The sequence below is a fragment of the Chiloscyllium punctatum genome, chromosome 39 (genome assembly GCF_047496795.1).
Source record: "Chiloscyllium punctatum isolate Juve2018m chromosome 39, sChiPun1.3, whole genome shotgun sequence".
NCBI lineage: Eukaryota > Metazoa > Chordata > Chondrichthyes > Orectolobiformes > Hemiscylliidae > Chiloscyllium > Chiloscyllium punctatum.
The window spans coordinates 10,845,054-10,861,870 of NC_092777.1; the positions used below are offsets into that span (position 1 = coordinate 10,845,054).

Sequence of the window (16,817 nt, forward strand, 5' to 3'; positions counted from 1 at the left end):
TTTGGGATAGAATGCAGCCATCTTTCCCAGGCCATTGGCTGCTGACCAGGGAGATCTCAAATGCTCCACCCTTTATGTCTGGAATCCCCGACCTTCCTGCACATGGAGGTTGACCAAACCGCTGGGGGGAGTGGGGGGGATCCAAAATGAGGGGCCACAATCCCCATGTTAGAGGAGGGAAGTAGAAATTATTGCTGAAAGGTGGAAATCTGGAGACTTATGAATGATGGGATTTGAAACTTTCAAGACTAGAATCTTGGGTTTCCATTGGGTATCCAGGGATATGGGGCAAAGGCAGATAAGAGGATCACCTAACTGAATAAAGGAACAGGTTTGAGGGGCCGAATGGCCATTTCCATTTTCTGAGGGATATAAAATAAGCTGGTTGAGAGGTAAAGTTTTGCATTGATGATGTTTAGTGAGTAGTGGAAGTGGATTATGAATGAATAGTTCCAAGTTTGTAACTGGTGTTGTTGACTTGGAGAACTGTGTCTTTCTGTCTCTCCCAGGACAGTTGTGTGATGAGTCAGGTAGGTGCAGGGTCAAGAGTCAAGGGTCAAGAGCACAGTACAGGACATTACCAAATTAAAGAGGATGGGAAAGGTATTTTAAATGAGGTGTTTATCAGGATAAATTGGGCCTTTAGGGAGAGTTAAGACTGGTTCAGGAGAAAGTTGAGGGCTGACATTAGAAAGAGCAAATTAAACTTTACTGGGGATGAATTGGCCATGTAAATGACATAGGGATTCCATAGGAGGTCAGTGGTCAGAGGTCAGAGGTCAATGAGAACCCAAAAGCAAAATATGTGCATATACTGGAAATCTGAAATGGAAACAGCAAAATGCTGGAAAAGCTCAGCAGGTTTGGCAATGTGGATAGAAAGCGAAACAGAGATTACCTTTCAGGTCTTTCCTCAGATCCACTGAAGTTGGACAATGGGCACTTGTGCAGACTGTTTCTCAAGGAGGCAGTGGTGCTGTGGGTTAGACTTGGGGAGGCTTCTTTTCTCTTTTAAGATGAAAGCAATAGAAACAAAGACACAAAAAGCACAGAAACATAGAGGAGAGGAGCTGGGGTAGGCCCGTCCATCCCCTCACGCCTGCTCCTCCATTCAATATGGTCATGGCTGATCATCGAGCTCAATATCCTAATCCCGCCTTCCCCCTTAACCCTTGAACGCTTTCGCCACACGAGGTATATCTATCTCTGTGTTGAAAACACATCGTGTTCCTGGAATAGTGAATTCCACAGTCTCAGCACTCTCTGGGTGAAGAAATTTCTCCTCACCACTGTCCTAAAAGATTTACCTCTTTATCCTAAAGCAATGACCCCTTGGCTCTGGTCTCCCCCACCACTGAGAGAATCCTTCCTGCATTAACTGTGTCTAGTCCTCTTAGAGTTTTACAGACTTCTCTGAGATTACCCGCCCCCCCCACCATCAATCCCCCAAATTTCAGTGAATATAATCCCAACCAACACAGTCTGTCCTCACACACCAGTCCTGGCATCCCAGGAATCAATTAGGTAAACCTTTGCTGCCCTCCCTCTACAGCAGGGACATCCTTCCTCCGATAAGGAGACCTACACTGCTCACAGTATTCCAGCTGTGGCCTTATCAATTTCCTTGTACAGTTGCAGGAAGATATCCTTGTTTCTGTATTCTCGCTGGGAAGGCCAACATACAGTTTGCTGTCTTTACTGCCTGCTGCAGCTGCACCCTTACTTTCAGCGACTGGTGTGCAACGACACCCAGATCTTATTGAACATTTACAGCAATTTAAATAATCTGCCTTCCTGTTTTTGCTCCCAGGGCGTATATCATTTATCCACATTATATTATATTTACCACATTATTGGCCACTCATCCAGCCTGTCCAAACTGTGCTGCAATGCCGCTGTCAACTTGTCATAGTTCACTAAATCATTAACAGATACTGTGGCTAGCTGGGGTTCCTGGTACCGATCCCTGCAGTACACTATTCGTCATTGCCTATTACCTGCCCTTTAATCTTTAGAATGGGTGGCCTGGTGGTTCAGTGGTTAGCACTGCTGCCTCACAGGGCCAGGGACCTGGGTTTGATTCCAGCCTCGGGCCTCTGTGTGGAGTTTGCACATTCTCCCTGCGTGTCTACGTGGGACTCCTCCAGGTGCTCTGGTTTCCTCACACAGTCCAAAGATGTGCAGGTTAGGTGAATTGGCCAAGCTAAATTGCCCATAGATTAAGTGCATTCGTCAGAGGGGAAATGGATCTGGGCGGGTTACTCTTTGGACGGTCAGTGTGGACTTGTTGGGCCCAAGGGCCTGTTTCCACACTGTAGGGAATCTAATCATTTGGAAAAAGACCCATTTATTCCCAGTCTTTGTTTGCTGCCTGCAAACCAATTTTCTATCCATCGCAATACCCTATCCCCAACCTTATGGCTTTAATTTCACACATTAATTACTCATGTGGAACTTTGTGGAAAGCCTTCTAAGAATCCAAACAAACCACATCCTCTGGCTCCTCTGATCAATTATACTAGTTACATCCTCAATGAAACTAGATTAATCAACATGATTTTCCTTTAAGGTTTTCGTGAAGATCTGTAGCTCAGGTTGGGGATGAGGTAGCTGGTTAGCTTGCTGAAATGCTAGGATTATCGTGCATTAAAAAAAAAGCAAAAGGGACAGAACAACAGCACTTCATGGAGGCCACGTTGATGATATTACCCAGCATGGTAATGAAACATCTGCACAGTAACCCAACAACTCGGAGAGCTAACCAACTGCCTCATAATTTTCCCTTTGTAAATCCAGGCTGACTGCGTCTGGTTCTACCACTGTTTTCTAAGTGCATCGCTATAAAATCCTTGAAAATGGACTCTAGCATCTTCCCCAGTACCGATATCAGACTCGCTGATCTATAATTTCCTGTTTTCTCTCTGCCTCCTTTTTTAAATAGTAAGGTATCATTAGCTGCCCTTCAATCTGCAGGAACTGTTCCAGAGTCTGAAGAACCTCAGAAGTTGACCACTGATGTCCTCTGGGATTTGAGTTATCAGGCACTGTGGATTATCAGCCTTCAATCCCATCAAACACCATTTCTCTACTAGAACAGATTTGGTTGTTCCTCCTTCTCACTAAACCCTACTTTCCCCATCATTTCTGCTATGTTATTTGAGATCTCAATCATGAAGGCAGAGGAGTAAACCACGAAGTTACTTTGGCGGCCATTTCTTTGTTCTTCATTATAAAGTTCCCTGTTTCTGACTGTAAGGGGTCTACATTAGTTTTCACCAATCTTTTTTCTTTGTGTACCTTGTTGAAACTTTTACAGTTGTCTCTAACATTCCTTGCAAGCTTTCTTTCACATTCTATTTTCCCTCCTTAGTCAATCCCATGATCCTCCTTTGCCGACTTCTAAACTGTTCCCAAGCTTCAGCTCTATTGTTTTCCTTTTAGGTACCTTCATAAGTCGTGGTTTGGCCAATGTTCTCTTTGCACTTTTGCACCAGACAGGAATAAACCATATTTTAATTGATCCATTCTCTCTTTGAATATTTGCCATTGCCTACCTGTTGTCATTCCTGTCAATAATATCCCAAACCATAGCCAACTCGCACCTCATACTATCGTCGTTACCCTTATTAAGGTTCAGGGCCCAGGTCTCAGAATCAACTACCTCCCTCTCCATCCTGATAAAGAATCCTGTCATATTATGGTCGCTCATCCCCAAAAGCTCTCTGTCAGCAACATTACCGATTTTATTCCTTTCTCTCTGCATCACATCCAGTCTAAGATGACCTGTTCTCTAGTTGGTTCCTCAACATAATGGTGCAGAAAACCATCCCATACACACTCTAGGAGTTCCTCCTCTATAGTATTGTGACTGAGTTCATTTGCACAGTCTATATGCAGATTAAAGTCACCCATAATTACAGATGTTCTGTTACCCCATACATCTCTGATTTCCTGATTAATGCCATTCCCAACATCCTCATGTTTAGGTATCTATATACCACCCTCACTAATGTTTTTTGTCCCTTGGTATTTCTCACTTCTCACACTGATTGGACATTCTCTATGCTGATATATAAACACAATATTGTGTTTATATTTTCTTTAACCAGGAATGCAACTCCACCGCCTTTTCCTTTTAGTCTGTCCTTCCCAAATACTGAATACCCCGAGATGTTCAGTTCCCATCTCTGGTCATCCTGCAGCCATGTCTCGGTAATTCCCAACTATACCTTACCTGTTTATATCTGTTTCTGTGATTAATTCATCCACATTGGTTTGAGTACTCCATGCACTCAGGCACAAAGCCTGCAAGCGTGATTTTTTAAGGTTCCTCTCCTGTTCCAGCTATTTATTTTACTGTGGCCTTGTTTGGTTCTGGCCTTTGAGACCTCTCTGTGTCGCTTCACTTATTTCCCTTCGTGTCTTCTGTTCTTGCCCCCACCTGCTGATTCCTTGTGTAGGTTCCCATCCCCTGCCAAGTTAGTTTAAATCCTCCACAACCAGGCTGGCAAATACCAGGCCAGCAGTCCCGGTCCTGCCCAGTGGTAACATGTCCAGTTTGACCTGGTCTCACCTGCCCACAAAAACCAATCCTAACGACCCAGGAATCTGAACGCCTCCCCCACCCAGCACCGCATCATTCTCATTGACCACTTGAACAGTAAGCTGATGAGTGGATCATCTGAATGAGGACTGAATGTGTGCACTGAGGGTATGAGTGGAAGACCCAGGCAGTAGTAAGGTTTCTTGGACGAGGTCATCGACATAGAGAAGGATCAGAGCAGGCGAGTGATGAGAGTCTGGGAGAAACCAAGTCATTGGAGGATAAACCATCAAATACAACACAGGACAGGCAAGGAGAGAAACTCATTGACCATGTGTTGGAAACCATGCAGCTTTCGGCTGTACAATATCAGGTTGGGGTGGATTTCAAGACAAAGACTCAATGAATCATCCATGTGTTGAAAGTTGATGGTGTGTAATTAAAATAGGAGGTCAACGTCGGGCTTTTTAGACAGACACAGGAGACATTTAGACAGACACAAGAACAGGAAGTGAATAAAGGGATACTGAGTACGTGCAGGGATTAGTTTAGAATGATGTCATGATCAGTACAGACATGGTGACCGAAGGGCCTGTGCTGTGTCAGCAGTGAAGGGTCACTCCAGAAGGTGATATTGAGTCCAGAATGAAGCTACCTCAGATCAGAACAGTCACTGGCTGAAGAACTGACAATGAACACTCAGGGTGGTTCAGGAGCAAGTGAAATAAAGCTGCTGGAGGCCGGGGAAGAATTCTCTCACCTTGTTGTTTCTGATTGGGAATCCTCTCTGGGACAATGGCTAAGACCTCACTTGCTCCATTCTGTCAGTTTGGATTGGGAGAAAGCCTGAGCTGGTCAGCCCATGGAGTAGTTTAATCATGACCATAATATGGTCAGGAGTCAGCAGCAAGACTTTGGTTGGGTAGGTCCTGCCCACATTGATCAGAAACACCAAACATAGACATTACATGAGGCAGACAGTTTGGTCTCCACATCTCCCAGTTTCATATAAGGCAATGGTCACTCACTCACTCACTCGTTCACTCACACTCACTCACTTTCACTAACTCTCACTCACTCACTCACTCTCACACACTCACTAAATCTCACTCAATCGCTCACTCACTCACTCACACACTCTCACTCTCACTCACTCACTATCTCTCGCTCAATCGCTCACTCACTCACTCACACACTCTCACTCTCACTCACTCACTATCTCTCGCTCAATTGCTCACTCACTCACTCACACGCTCTCACTCTCAATCTCACTCTCACTCACTCACCCACCCAGGAGCAGGAGGTAATCACTATCTGTCCGTGGGTTTGTTAATAGGAGGTATGTTACACCGTGGCCACAGGACACCCTGGATTCTGCAATCAGATGTTGAAGCCCCACCTTGTATTCAATCTGTTCCACAGCTGTGAATCATCCATCCCATCATCTGCAATCTCCTCCTGACCCCAGCCCTTCCAGCAGCCCACACCCACCAGCACCCCTGCTACATGCTCTTTGTGAGTCTGACTCTGAGCTCAAAAGTAATCTCACCTGACAGCCCTTACAATAGTTTAAAGTGGACAGGATAAAGCCACCTCTAGAACTTATATCCTTCATTAAACTGTCTTCAAAGATCAGAATATTAACTAACCTTTTCTCACTGAATCCAATCTCCCCAACGTTGCTGAAATCTTCCTTCATGTTCTTGATGTAGCCCAGTGAGATATTCCTCTCCAATGCAGATACACTTGTAAATCCATATCGTCGCTTCACCTTCATGTCCCAGTGTGCAGTGCATTCTCAGCCCAGGTTATGATGATCCTCACAAGTGCGATGTTTGCAGGTTTGGGTTGGCTCTGTCCTTGGTCTGTAACTTGTTGCTGTGGATGGAAGCTGTGACAGAAGAGTCTCTGCATCAGACCGGGCCAGCGGGTGAGAATCATCATGAGAACAGGAGTCACACCCATACAGGTAACTGTTCCACCCACCCCCACAGCAATGAAGGCTCATCGCTCCTCAGTGTCTACAGGACAGGGACAGCACTGTTCCCATCAAATACTCCCAGGACACGGACAGCACAGGGTTAGATACAGAGTAAACCTTCCTCTACACTGTCCCCAGTCAAACACTCCCAGGACTATGACAGCATGGGGCGAGACACAAAAGAGTCTCAAGAAGTCATTCCGAGGGTGGGCACTGAGTTGGATGAGTTCCCAGGTGTATCCATCTGTTTGACTCAATGCATTCACATGATGAAGCTGGCAGTGATCGGACTGGAATCGAGATCAGTAGAATACTCATTGGCAGAGATCATTGACAATAATAATTAGTAGTGAATCCCATCAGTACTGTACCCCAGTGTAATACAGGGACAGACCTGACCCCACCAGGATTGTACCCCAGTGTTATACAGGGACAGACCTGACCCCACCAGGATTGTACCCCAGTGTTATACAGGGACAGACCTGACCCCATCAGTACTGTACCCCAGTGTTATACAGGGACAGACCTGACCCCACCAGGATTGTACCCCAGTGTAATACAGTGACAGACCTGTCCCCACCAATACTGTACCCCAGTGTTATACAGTGACAGACCTGTCCCCACCTATACTGTATCCCAGTGTTATACAGTGATAGACCTGTCCCCACCAGTACTATACCCCAGTGCTATGCAGTGACAGACCTGTCCACACCAGTACTGTACCCCAGTGTTATACACAGACAGACTTGTCCCCACCAGTACTGTATGCCAGTGTTACACAGACTCAGACCTGACCCAACCAGTACTGTACCCCAGTGTTATACAGGGACAGACTAGTCCCCACCCGTACTGCAGCCCAGTGTTATACAGTGACAGACCTGTCCCCACCAGTACTGTACCCCAGTGTTATACAGTGATAGACCTGTCCCCACCAGTAATGTACCCCAGTGTTACACAGTGACAGACCTGTACCCACCAATACTATAACCCACTATTATATAGTGACTGACCTGTCCCCACCAGTACTGTACCCCAGCCTTATACAGTGAGAGACCTGCCCCAACAGTACTGTATCCCAGTGTTATACAGTGACAGACCTGTCCCCACCAGTCCTGTACCCCAGTGTTATAAAGCAACAGAACTGTCACCACCAGTACTGGATCCCACTGTTATAAAATGACAGACCTGTCCCCGTCAGTACTGTACCCCAGTGTTATACAGTGACAGACCTGTCCCCACCAGTACTGTACCCCAGTGTAATACAGTGACAGACCTGTCCCCATTAGTGCTGTATGACAATGTTAAATAAGGACTGACCTGTCCCCACCAGTACTGTACCTCAGTATTACACAGTGACTTGACTGTCCCCACCAATACTGTACCCCAGTCTTATCCAGTGACAGGCCTGTCCCCACCAGTATTGTAACCCCAGTGTTATTCAGGGACAGACCTGTCCCCACCAGTACTGTACCCCAGTGTTACACAGTGAGAGACCTGTCCCCACCAGTACTGTACCCCAGTGTTATACAGGGACAGACCTGTCCCCACCAGTACTGTACCCCAGTGTTATACAGTGGCAGATCTGTCCCCACTAGTATTGTACCCCAGTGTTATACAGTCACTGACCTCATTCCTCATTCCTGAAGAAGGGCTGATGCCCGAATCGTCGATTCTCCTGTTCCATGGATGCTGCCTGACCTGCTGCGCTTTTCCAGCAACACATTTTCAGCTCTGATCTCCAGCATCTGCAGTCCTCACTTTCCCACCAGTACTGTACCCCAGTGTTATACAGTGACAGACCTGTCCCCACTAGTACTGTACCCCAGTGTTATACAGTGACAGACCTGTCCCCACCAATACTGTACCCCAGTGTTATACAGTGACAGACCTGTCCCCACCAATACTGTACCCCCGTGTTATACAGTGACAGACCTGTCCCCACCAGTACTGTCCCCCAGTGTTATACAGTGACAGACCTGTCCCCACCAGTACTGTACCCCAGTGTTATACAGTGACAGACCTGTCCCCACCAATACTGTACCCCAGTGTTATACAGTGACAGACCTGTCCCCACCAATACTGTACCCTAGTGTTATACAGTGACAGACCTGTCCCCACCAGTACGATATCCCAGTGTTATACAATGACAGACCTGTCCCCACCAGTACTGTACCACAGTCTTATGCAGTGATGTACCTGTCCCCACCAGTACTGTACCCCAGTGTTATAAAGCAACAGAACTGTCACCACCAGTACTGGATCCCACTGTTATAAAATGACAGACCTGTTCCCTTCAATACTGTACCCCAGTGTTATACAGTGACGGACCTCTCCCCATAGGTACTGTACCCCAGTGTTATAAAGTGACAGACATGTCCCCATTAGTGCTGTATGTCAATGTTATACAGGGACTGACCTGTCCCACCAGTACTGTACCTCAGGGTTACACAGTGACAGACCTGTCCCCACCAGTACTGTACCCCAGTGTTATACAGGGACAGACATGTCCCCACCAATACTGTACTCCAGTGTTACACAGTGACAGACCTGTCCCCACCAGTACTGTACCCCAGTGTTATACAGTGACAGACCTGTCCCCACCAGTACTGTACCCCAGTGTTATACAATGACAGACCTGTCCCCATCAGTACTGTACCCCAGTCTTATACAGTGACAGACCTGTCCCCACCAGTACTGTACCCCAGTGTTATACAGTGACAGACCTGTCCCCACCAGTATTGTACCCCAATGTTTTACAGCAATAGACCTGTCACCACCAGTACTGTACCCCAGTGTTATGCAGTGACAGACCTGTCCCCACCAGGATTGTACCCCAATGTTTTACAGCAACAGACCTGTCCCCATCAGTATGTACCCCAGTGTTATACAGTGACAGACCTGTCCCCATCAGTACTGTACCCCAGTGTTATACACCAACAGACCTGTCCCCACCAGTACTGTACCCCAGTGTTATAAAGCAACACACCTGTCCTCACCAGTACTGTACCCCAGTTTTACACAGTGACTAACCTGTCCCCACCAATACTGCACACCAGTGTTATACAGCGACAGGTGTGTCCCCACCTTTACTATACCCCAGTGTTATACACAGACAAACGTGTCCCCACCAGTACTGTACCGCAGTGTTATGCAATGACCGACCTGTCCCCACCAGTACTGTAGCTGAAAATGTGTTGCTGGAAAAGCGCAGCAGGTCAGGCAGCATCCATGGGACAGGAGAATCGACGTTTCGGGCATAAGCCCTTCTTCAGGAATGAGGAAAGTGTGTCCGGCAGGCTAAGATAAAAGTTAGGGTAGGGGCGGAGTGGTCAGGAAGAAGATTGCAGGTTAGGAAGGCAGTGCTGAGTTCGAGGGATTTGACTGAGACAAGGTGGGGGGAGGGGAAATGAGGAAACTGGAGAAATTTGAGTTCATCCCTTGTGGTTGGAGGGTTCCTAGGCGGAAGATGAGGCACTTTTCCTCCAGCCGTCATGTTGCTATGGTCTGGCAATGGAGGAGTCCAAGGACCTGCATGTCCTTGGTGGAGTGGGAGGGGGAGTTGAAGTGTTGAGCCACGGGGTGGTTGGGTCGGTTGGTCCGGGTGTCCCAGAGGTGTTCTCTGAAACATTCCACAAGTAGGCGGCCTGTCTCCCCAATGTAGAGGAGGCCACATCAGGTGCAGCGGATGCAATAAATGATGTATGTGGAGGTGTAGGTGAATTTGTGGCGGATATGGAAGTATCCCTTGGGGCCTTGGAGGGAAGTAAGGGGGGAGGTGTGGGCGCAAGTTTTGCATTTCTTACGGTTGCAGAGGAAGGTGCCGGGAGTGGAGGTTGGGTTGGTGGGGGGTGTGGACCTGACAAGGGAGTCACGAAGGGAGTGGTCTTTTCGGAACGCTGATAGGGGAGGGGAGGGAAATATATCCCTGGTGGTGGGGTCTGTTTGGAGATGGCGGAAATGACGGCGGATGATACGCTGTACATGGAGGTTGGTGGGGTGGTAGGTGAGGACCAGTGGGGTTCTGTCCTGGTGGCGATTGGAGGGGCGGGGCTCAAGGGCAGAGGAGCAGGAAGTGGAGGAGATGTGGAGGGCATCGTCGACTACGTCTGGGGGAAATTGCGGTCTTTGAAGAAGGAGGCCATCTGGGTTGTACGGTATTGGAACTGGTCCTCCTGGGAGCAGATGCGGCGGAGACGAAGGAATTGGGAATATGGGATGGCATTTTTACAGGGGGCAGGGTGGGAGGAGGTGTAGTCTAGGTAGCTGTGGGAGTCGGTCGGTTTATAGTAAATGTCCGTGTTGATTCAGTCGCCCGAGATAGAAATGGAAAGGTCTAGGAAGGGGAGGGAGGAGTCTGAGACGGTCCAGGTGAATTTGAGGTCAGGGTGGAAGGTGTTGGTAAAGTGGATGAACTGTTCAACCTCCTCGTGGGAGCACGAGGCAGCGCCGATACAGTCATCGATGTAGCAGAGGAAAAGGTGGGGGGTGGTGCCAGTGTAGCTGCGGAAGCCGGACTGTTCCACATATCCTACGAAGAGGCAGGCATAGCTGGGGCCCATGTGGCTGCCCATGGCTACTCCTTTGGTTTGGAGGAAGTGGGAGGATTGGAAAGAGAAGTTGTTCAGGGTGAGGACCAGTTCAGTCAGTCGAAGGAGGGTGTCGGTGGAAGGGTACTGGTTGGTATGGCCGGAAAGGAAGAAGCGGAGGGCTTTGAGTCCTTCGTGATGGGGGATGGAGGTGTACAGGGACTGGATGTCCATGGTGAAGATAAGGTGTTGGGGACCGGGGAAACGAAAATCATGGAGGAGGTGGAGGGTGTGGGTGGTGTCCCGAACGTAGGTGGGGAGTTCTTGGACTAAGGGGGACAGGACCGTGTCAAGGTATGCAGAGATGAGTTCGGTGGGGCAGGAGCAGGCTGAGACAATGGGTCAGCCGGGGCAGTCAGTTTTGTGGATTTTGGGCAGGAGGTAGAAACGGGCGGTGCGGGGTTATGGGACTATGAGGTTGGAGGTGGTGGATGGGAGATCCCCTGAGGTGATGAGGTTATGGATGGTCTGGGAGATGATGGTTTGGTGGTGGGAGGTGGGGTCATGGTCAAGGGGGCAGTAGGAGGAGGTGTCCACGAGCTGGCGTTTAGCCTCAGCGGTGTAAAGGTCGGTGCACCAAACTACTACCGCGCCTCCCTTGTCTGCCAGTTTGATAGTGAGGTTGGGGTTGGAACGGAGGGAGTGGAGGGCAGCACGTTCCGAGGGTGAGAGGTTGGAGTGGGTGAGAGGGGTGGAGAAGTTGAAGCGGTTAATGTTGCGGCGGCAGTTGGCTGTAAAGAGATCGAGGGCAGGTGAGAGGCCAGCACGGGGTGTCCAGGTGGATGGGGTGTGTTGGAGGCGGGAGAAGGGGTCGTCAGACGGTGGGCGAGAATCTTGGTTGGAGAAGTAGGCACGGAGGCGAAGGCGGCGGAAGAATTGTTTGATGTCTCGCCGCATGTTGAACTCGTTAATCCGAGAGTGTAGGGGAATGAAGGTGAGGCCTCTGCTGAGGACTGATCTTTCATCCTCAGAGACGGGTAGTTCTGGAGGGATGGTGAAAACACGGCAGGGCTGGGAGGTAGGACCTGGTGTGGGGCTGGAGCTGGGAGTGGGGGCAGGGTTGGGCGTGGGGGCGGGGACGGAGATCAACGTGGGGGCGGAGTTGGGCGTGGTGACGGCGATCGGCGTGGGGGTGGGGTTAGGCATGGTGACAGAGATCAGCGTGGGGGTGGAGCTAAGCGTGGTGATGGAGATCGGGGTGGGAGTGGAGACACATGTGGCGTTGTGGTCGTGCAGGTTAGTGATGTCACTGGGGGTGGAAGTGGCTGTGGTGACGACAGAGACAGTGTTATTCCCGATAGCCGCGGAGGCCGCGAATCTGTCGGCGATAGTCTTCCAGGCGATCGCGGAGGTGGTTGTCTGGGCGGCGATCGCGGAGGCTGCGAGGTCGGTGGGGGAGGAAGTGACGTCATGGCCCACGGGAGCGGTTGTTGCCGCGCGCGCTGTCGCGGCCGCATGGTTAATGGTGCCGGAGTGATTTCGGAGGCCGATGGAAGATTCTGGAACAGTTCAGGAAGTCAGAGTGTGGGGGTAAGTACATGAAAGTTTTGGTACTTACTGTCTTTAATTTCTCACCAATACTGTATCCCACTGTTATACAGTGACAGACATGTCCTCATTAGTGCTGTATGCCAATGTTAAACAGGGACTGACCTGTTCCCACCGGTACTGTACCTCAGTGTTACACAGTGACTGACCTGTCCCCACCAATACTGTACCCCAGTGTTATACAGTGACAGATGTGTCCCCACCAGTATTGTAACCCAGTGTTATACGGGACAGAGCTGTCCCCACCAGTACTGTACCCCAGTGTTATACAGAGACAGACCTGTCCCCACCAGTACTGTACCCCAGTGTTATACAGTGACAGACCTGTCCACACCAATACTGTTATATAGCAATAAAACAGTCCCCACCAGTACTGGATCCCACTGTTGTACAGTGACTGACCTGTTCCCATCAGTACTGTACCCCAGTGTTATACATTGACAGACCTGGCCCCATCAGTGCTGCACCCCAGTGTTATACAGCAATAGAACAGTCCCCACTATTACTGGATCCCACTGTTATTCAGTGACTGACCTGTCCCCATCAGTACTGTACCCCAGTGTTACACAATGACTGACCTGTTCCCACCAGTACTGTACCCCACTGTTGTACATTGACGAACCTGGCCCCACCAGTACTGTACCCCAGTGTTATACAGGGACAGACCTGTCCCCACTGGTACTATACTACAGTGTTATACAGTGACTGACCTATCCCCATCAGTACTGTACCCCAGTGCTTTACAGTGACTGACCTGTCCCCACTAGTACTGTTTCCAAGTGTTATACAGCAACAGAACACCCCTCACCAATACTGGATACCACTGTTATACAGTGATTGACCTGTCCCCATCAGTACTGCACCCCAGTGTTATAAAGCAACAGACCTGTCCCCACCAGTACTGTACCCCAGTATTATACCGTGACAGACCTGTCCCCACCAGTACTGGATACCACTGTTATACATTGACAGACCTGTCCCCATCAGTACTGCACCCCAGTGTTATAAAGCAACAGACCTGTCCCCACCAGTACTGTACCCCAGTATTATACCGTGACAGACCTGTCCCCACCAGTACTGTACCCCAGTGTTATACAGGGACAGACCTGTCCCCATCAGTACTGTACCCCAATGTTATAAAACAACAGACCTGTCCCCACTAGTACTATACCCCAGTGTTATGCAGTGACAGACCTGTCCCCACCAGTACTGTAGCCCAGTGTTATGCAGCAACAGGCTTGTCCCCACCAGTACTGTACCCCAGTGTTATACAATGACAGAAATGTCCCCACTGGTACTGTATCCCAGTGTTATACAATGACCGACCTGTCCCCACTAGTACTGTATCCCAGTGATATATAGCAATACAACGGTCCCCACCAGTACTGGATCCCACTGTTATACAGTGACAGACCTGTCCCCACCAGTATTGTACTCCAGTGCAATACAGTAACAGACCTTTCCACATCAATACTGTGCCCCAGTGTTATACAGTGACAGACCTGTCCCCACCAGTACTGTACCTCAGTGTTACACAGGAACTGACCTGTCCCCATCAGTACAGAACCCCAGTGTTATACAGTGACTGACCTGTCCCCACCAGTACTGTACCCCAGTGTTATAAAACAACAGACCTGTCCCCACCAGTGCTGTACCCCAGTGTTATACAATGACAGAAATGTCCCCACTGGTACTGTATCCCAGTGTTATAAAATGACCAACCTGTCCCCACTAGTACTGTATCCCAGTGTTATATAGCAATAGAACAGTCCCCACCAGTACTGGATCCCACTGATATACAGCGACAGACCTGTCCCCACCAGTACTGTATCCCAGTGTTATACGGGACAGAGCTGTCCCCACCAGTACTGTACCCCAGTGTTATACAGTGACAGACCTGTCCACACCAATACTGTTATATAGCAATAAAACAGTCCCCACCAGTACTGGATCCCACTGTTGTACAGTGACTGACCTGTTCCCATCAGTACTGTACCCCAGTGTTATACATTGACAGACCTGGCCCCATCAGTGCTGCACCCCAGTGTTATACAGCAATAGAACAGTCCCCACTATTACTGGATCCCACTGTTATTCAGTGACTGACCTGTCCCCATCAGTACTGTACCCCAGTGTTACACAATGACTGACCTGTTCCCACCAGTACTGTACCCCACTGTTGTACATTGACGAACCTGGCCCCACCAGTACTGTACCCCAGTGTTATACAGGGACAGACCTGTCCCCACTGGTACTATACTACAGTGTTATACAGTGACTGACCTATCCCCATCAGTACTGTACCCCAGTGCTTTACAGTGACTGACCTGTCCCCACTAGTACTGTTTCCAAGTGTTATACAGCAACAGAACACCCCTCACCAATACTGGATACCACTGTTATACAGTGATTGACCTGTCCCCATCAGTACTGCACCCCAGTGTTATAAAGCAACAGACCTGTCCCCACCAGTACTGTACCCCAGTATTATACCGTGACAGACCTGTCCCCACCAGTACTGGATACCACTGTTATACATTGACAGACCTGTCCCCATCAGTACTGCACCCCAGTGTTATAAAGCAACAGACCTGTCCCCACCAGTACTGTACCCCAGTATTATACCGTGACAGACCTGTCCCCACCAGTACTGTACCCCAGTGTTATACAGGGACAGACCTGTCCCCATCAGTACTGTACCCCAATGTTATAAAACAACAGACCTGTCCCCACTAGTACTATACCCCAGTGTTATGCAGTGACAGACCTGTCCCCACCAGTACTGTAGCCCAGTGTTATGCAGCAACAGGCTTGTCCCCACCAGTACTGTACCCCAGTGTTATACAATGACAGAAATGTCCCCACTGGTACTGTATCCCAGTGTTATACAATGACCGACCTGTCCCCACTAGTACTGTATCCCAGTGATATATAGCAATACAACGGTCCCCACCAGTACTGGATCCCACTGTTATACAGTGACAGACCTGTCCCCACCAGTATTGTACTCCAGTGCAATACAGTAACAGACCTTTCCACATCAATACTGTGCCCCAGTGTTATACAGTGACAGACCTGTCCCCACCAGTACTGTACCTCAGTGTTACACAGGAACTGACCTGTCCCCATCAGTACAGAACCCCAGTGTTATACAGTGACTGACCTGTCCCCACCAGTACTGTACCCCAGTGTTATAAAACAACAGACCTGTCCCCACCAGTGCTGTACCCCAGTGTTATACAATGACAGAAATGTCCCCACTGGTACTGTATCCCAGTGTTATAAAATGACCAACCTGTCCCCACTAGTACTGTATCCCAGTGTTATATAGCAATAGAACAGTCCCCACCAGTACTGGATCCCACTGATATACAGCGACAGACCTGTCCCCACCAGTACTGTATCCCAGTGTTATACACAGAGAGACCTGTCCCCACCAGTACTTTACCCGGGTGTTATACAGTGACACCCCTGTCCCCACCAGTACCGTACCCCAGTGTTATACAGTGACAGGCCTGTCCCCATCAGTACTGCACCCCAGTGTTATAAAGCAACAGACCTGTCCCCACCAGTGCTGTACCCTAGTTTTATACAGTGACTGACATGTCCCCACCAGTACTGTACCCCAGTGTTGTACCGTGACAGCCCTGTCCCCACCAGTACTGTACCCCAGTGTTGTACCGTGACAGCCCTGTCCCCACCAGTACTGTATCACAGTGTTATACAGAAACAGACCTGTCCCCACCAGTACTGTTCCCCGATGTTATACAGTGACAGACCTGTCCCCACCAGTACTGTGCCCCAGTGTTATACAGGGACAGACCTGTCCCCACCATGTACCCCAGTGTTATACAGTGACAGACCTGTCCCCACCAGTACTGTACCCCAGTGTTATACAAAAACAGACCTGTCCCCACCAGTACTGTACCCCAGTGTTATACAGGGACAGACCTGTCCCCATCAGTACTGTACCCCAATGTTATAAAACAACAGACCTGTCCCCACTAGTACTATACCCCAGTGTTATGCAGTGACAGACCTGTCCCCACCAGTACTGTACCCCAGTGTTATACAGCAACAGACCTGTCCCCACCAATACTGTACCCCAGTGATATATAGTGACAGATATGTCCCCACCAGTACTATACCACAGTAATAT

The 16,817-nt window shown here is 49.2% G+C and overlaps 1 protein-coding gene across 1 annotated transcript in view; it reads left to right on the forward strand.

Moving 5' to 3' along the window:
• The window catches only part of otop2 (otopetrin 2), a 72,826-nt gene that overhangs the window by 11,350 nt on the left and 44,659 nt on the right, over nucleotides 1-16,817 (forward strand). The window contains exon 5 of the mRNA XM_072558082.1: nucleotides 6,385-6,512. Coding sequence (XP_072414183.1) covers nucleotides 6,385-6,512 — 128 coding nt within the window. The remainder of the gene's footprint in view (nucleotides 1-6,384; nucleotides 6,513-16,817) is intronic.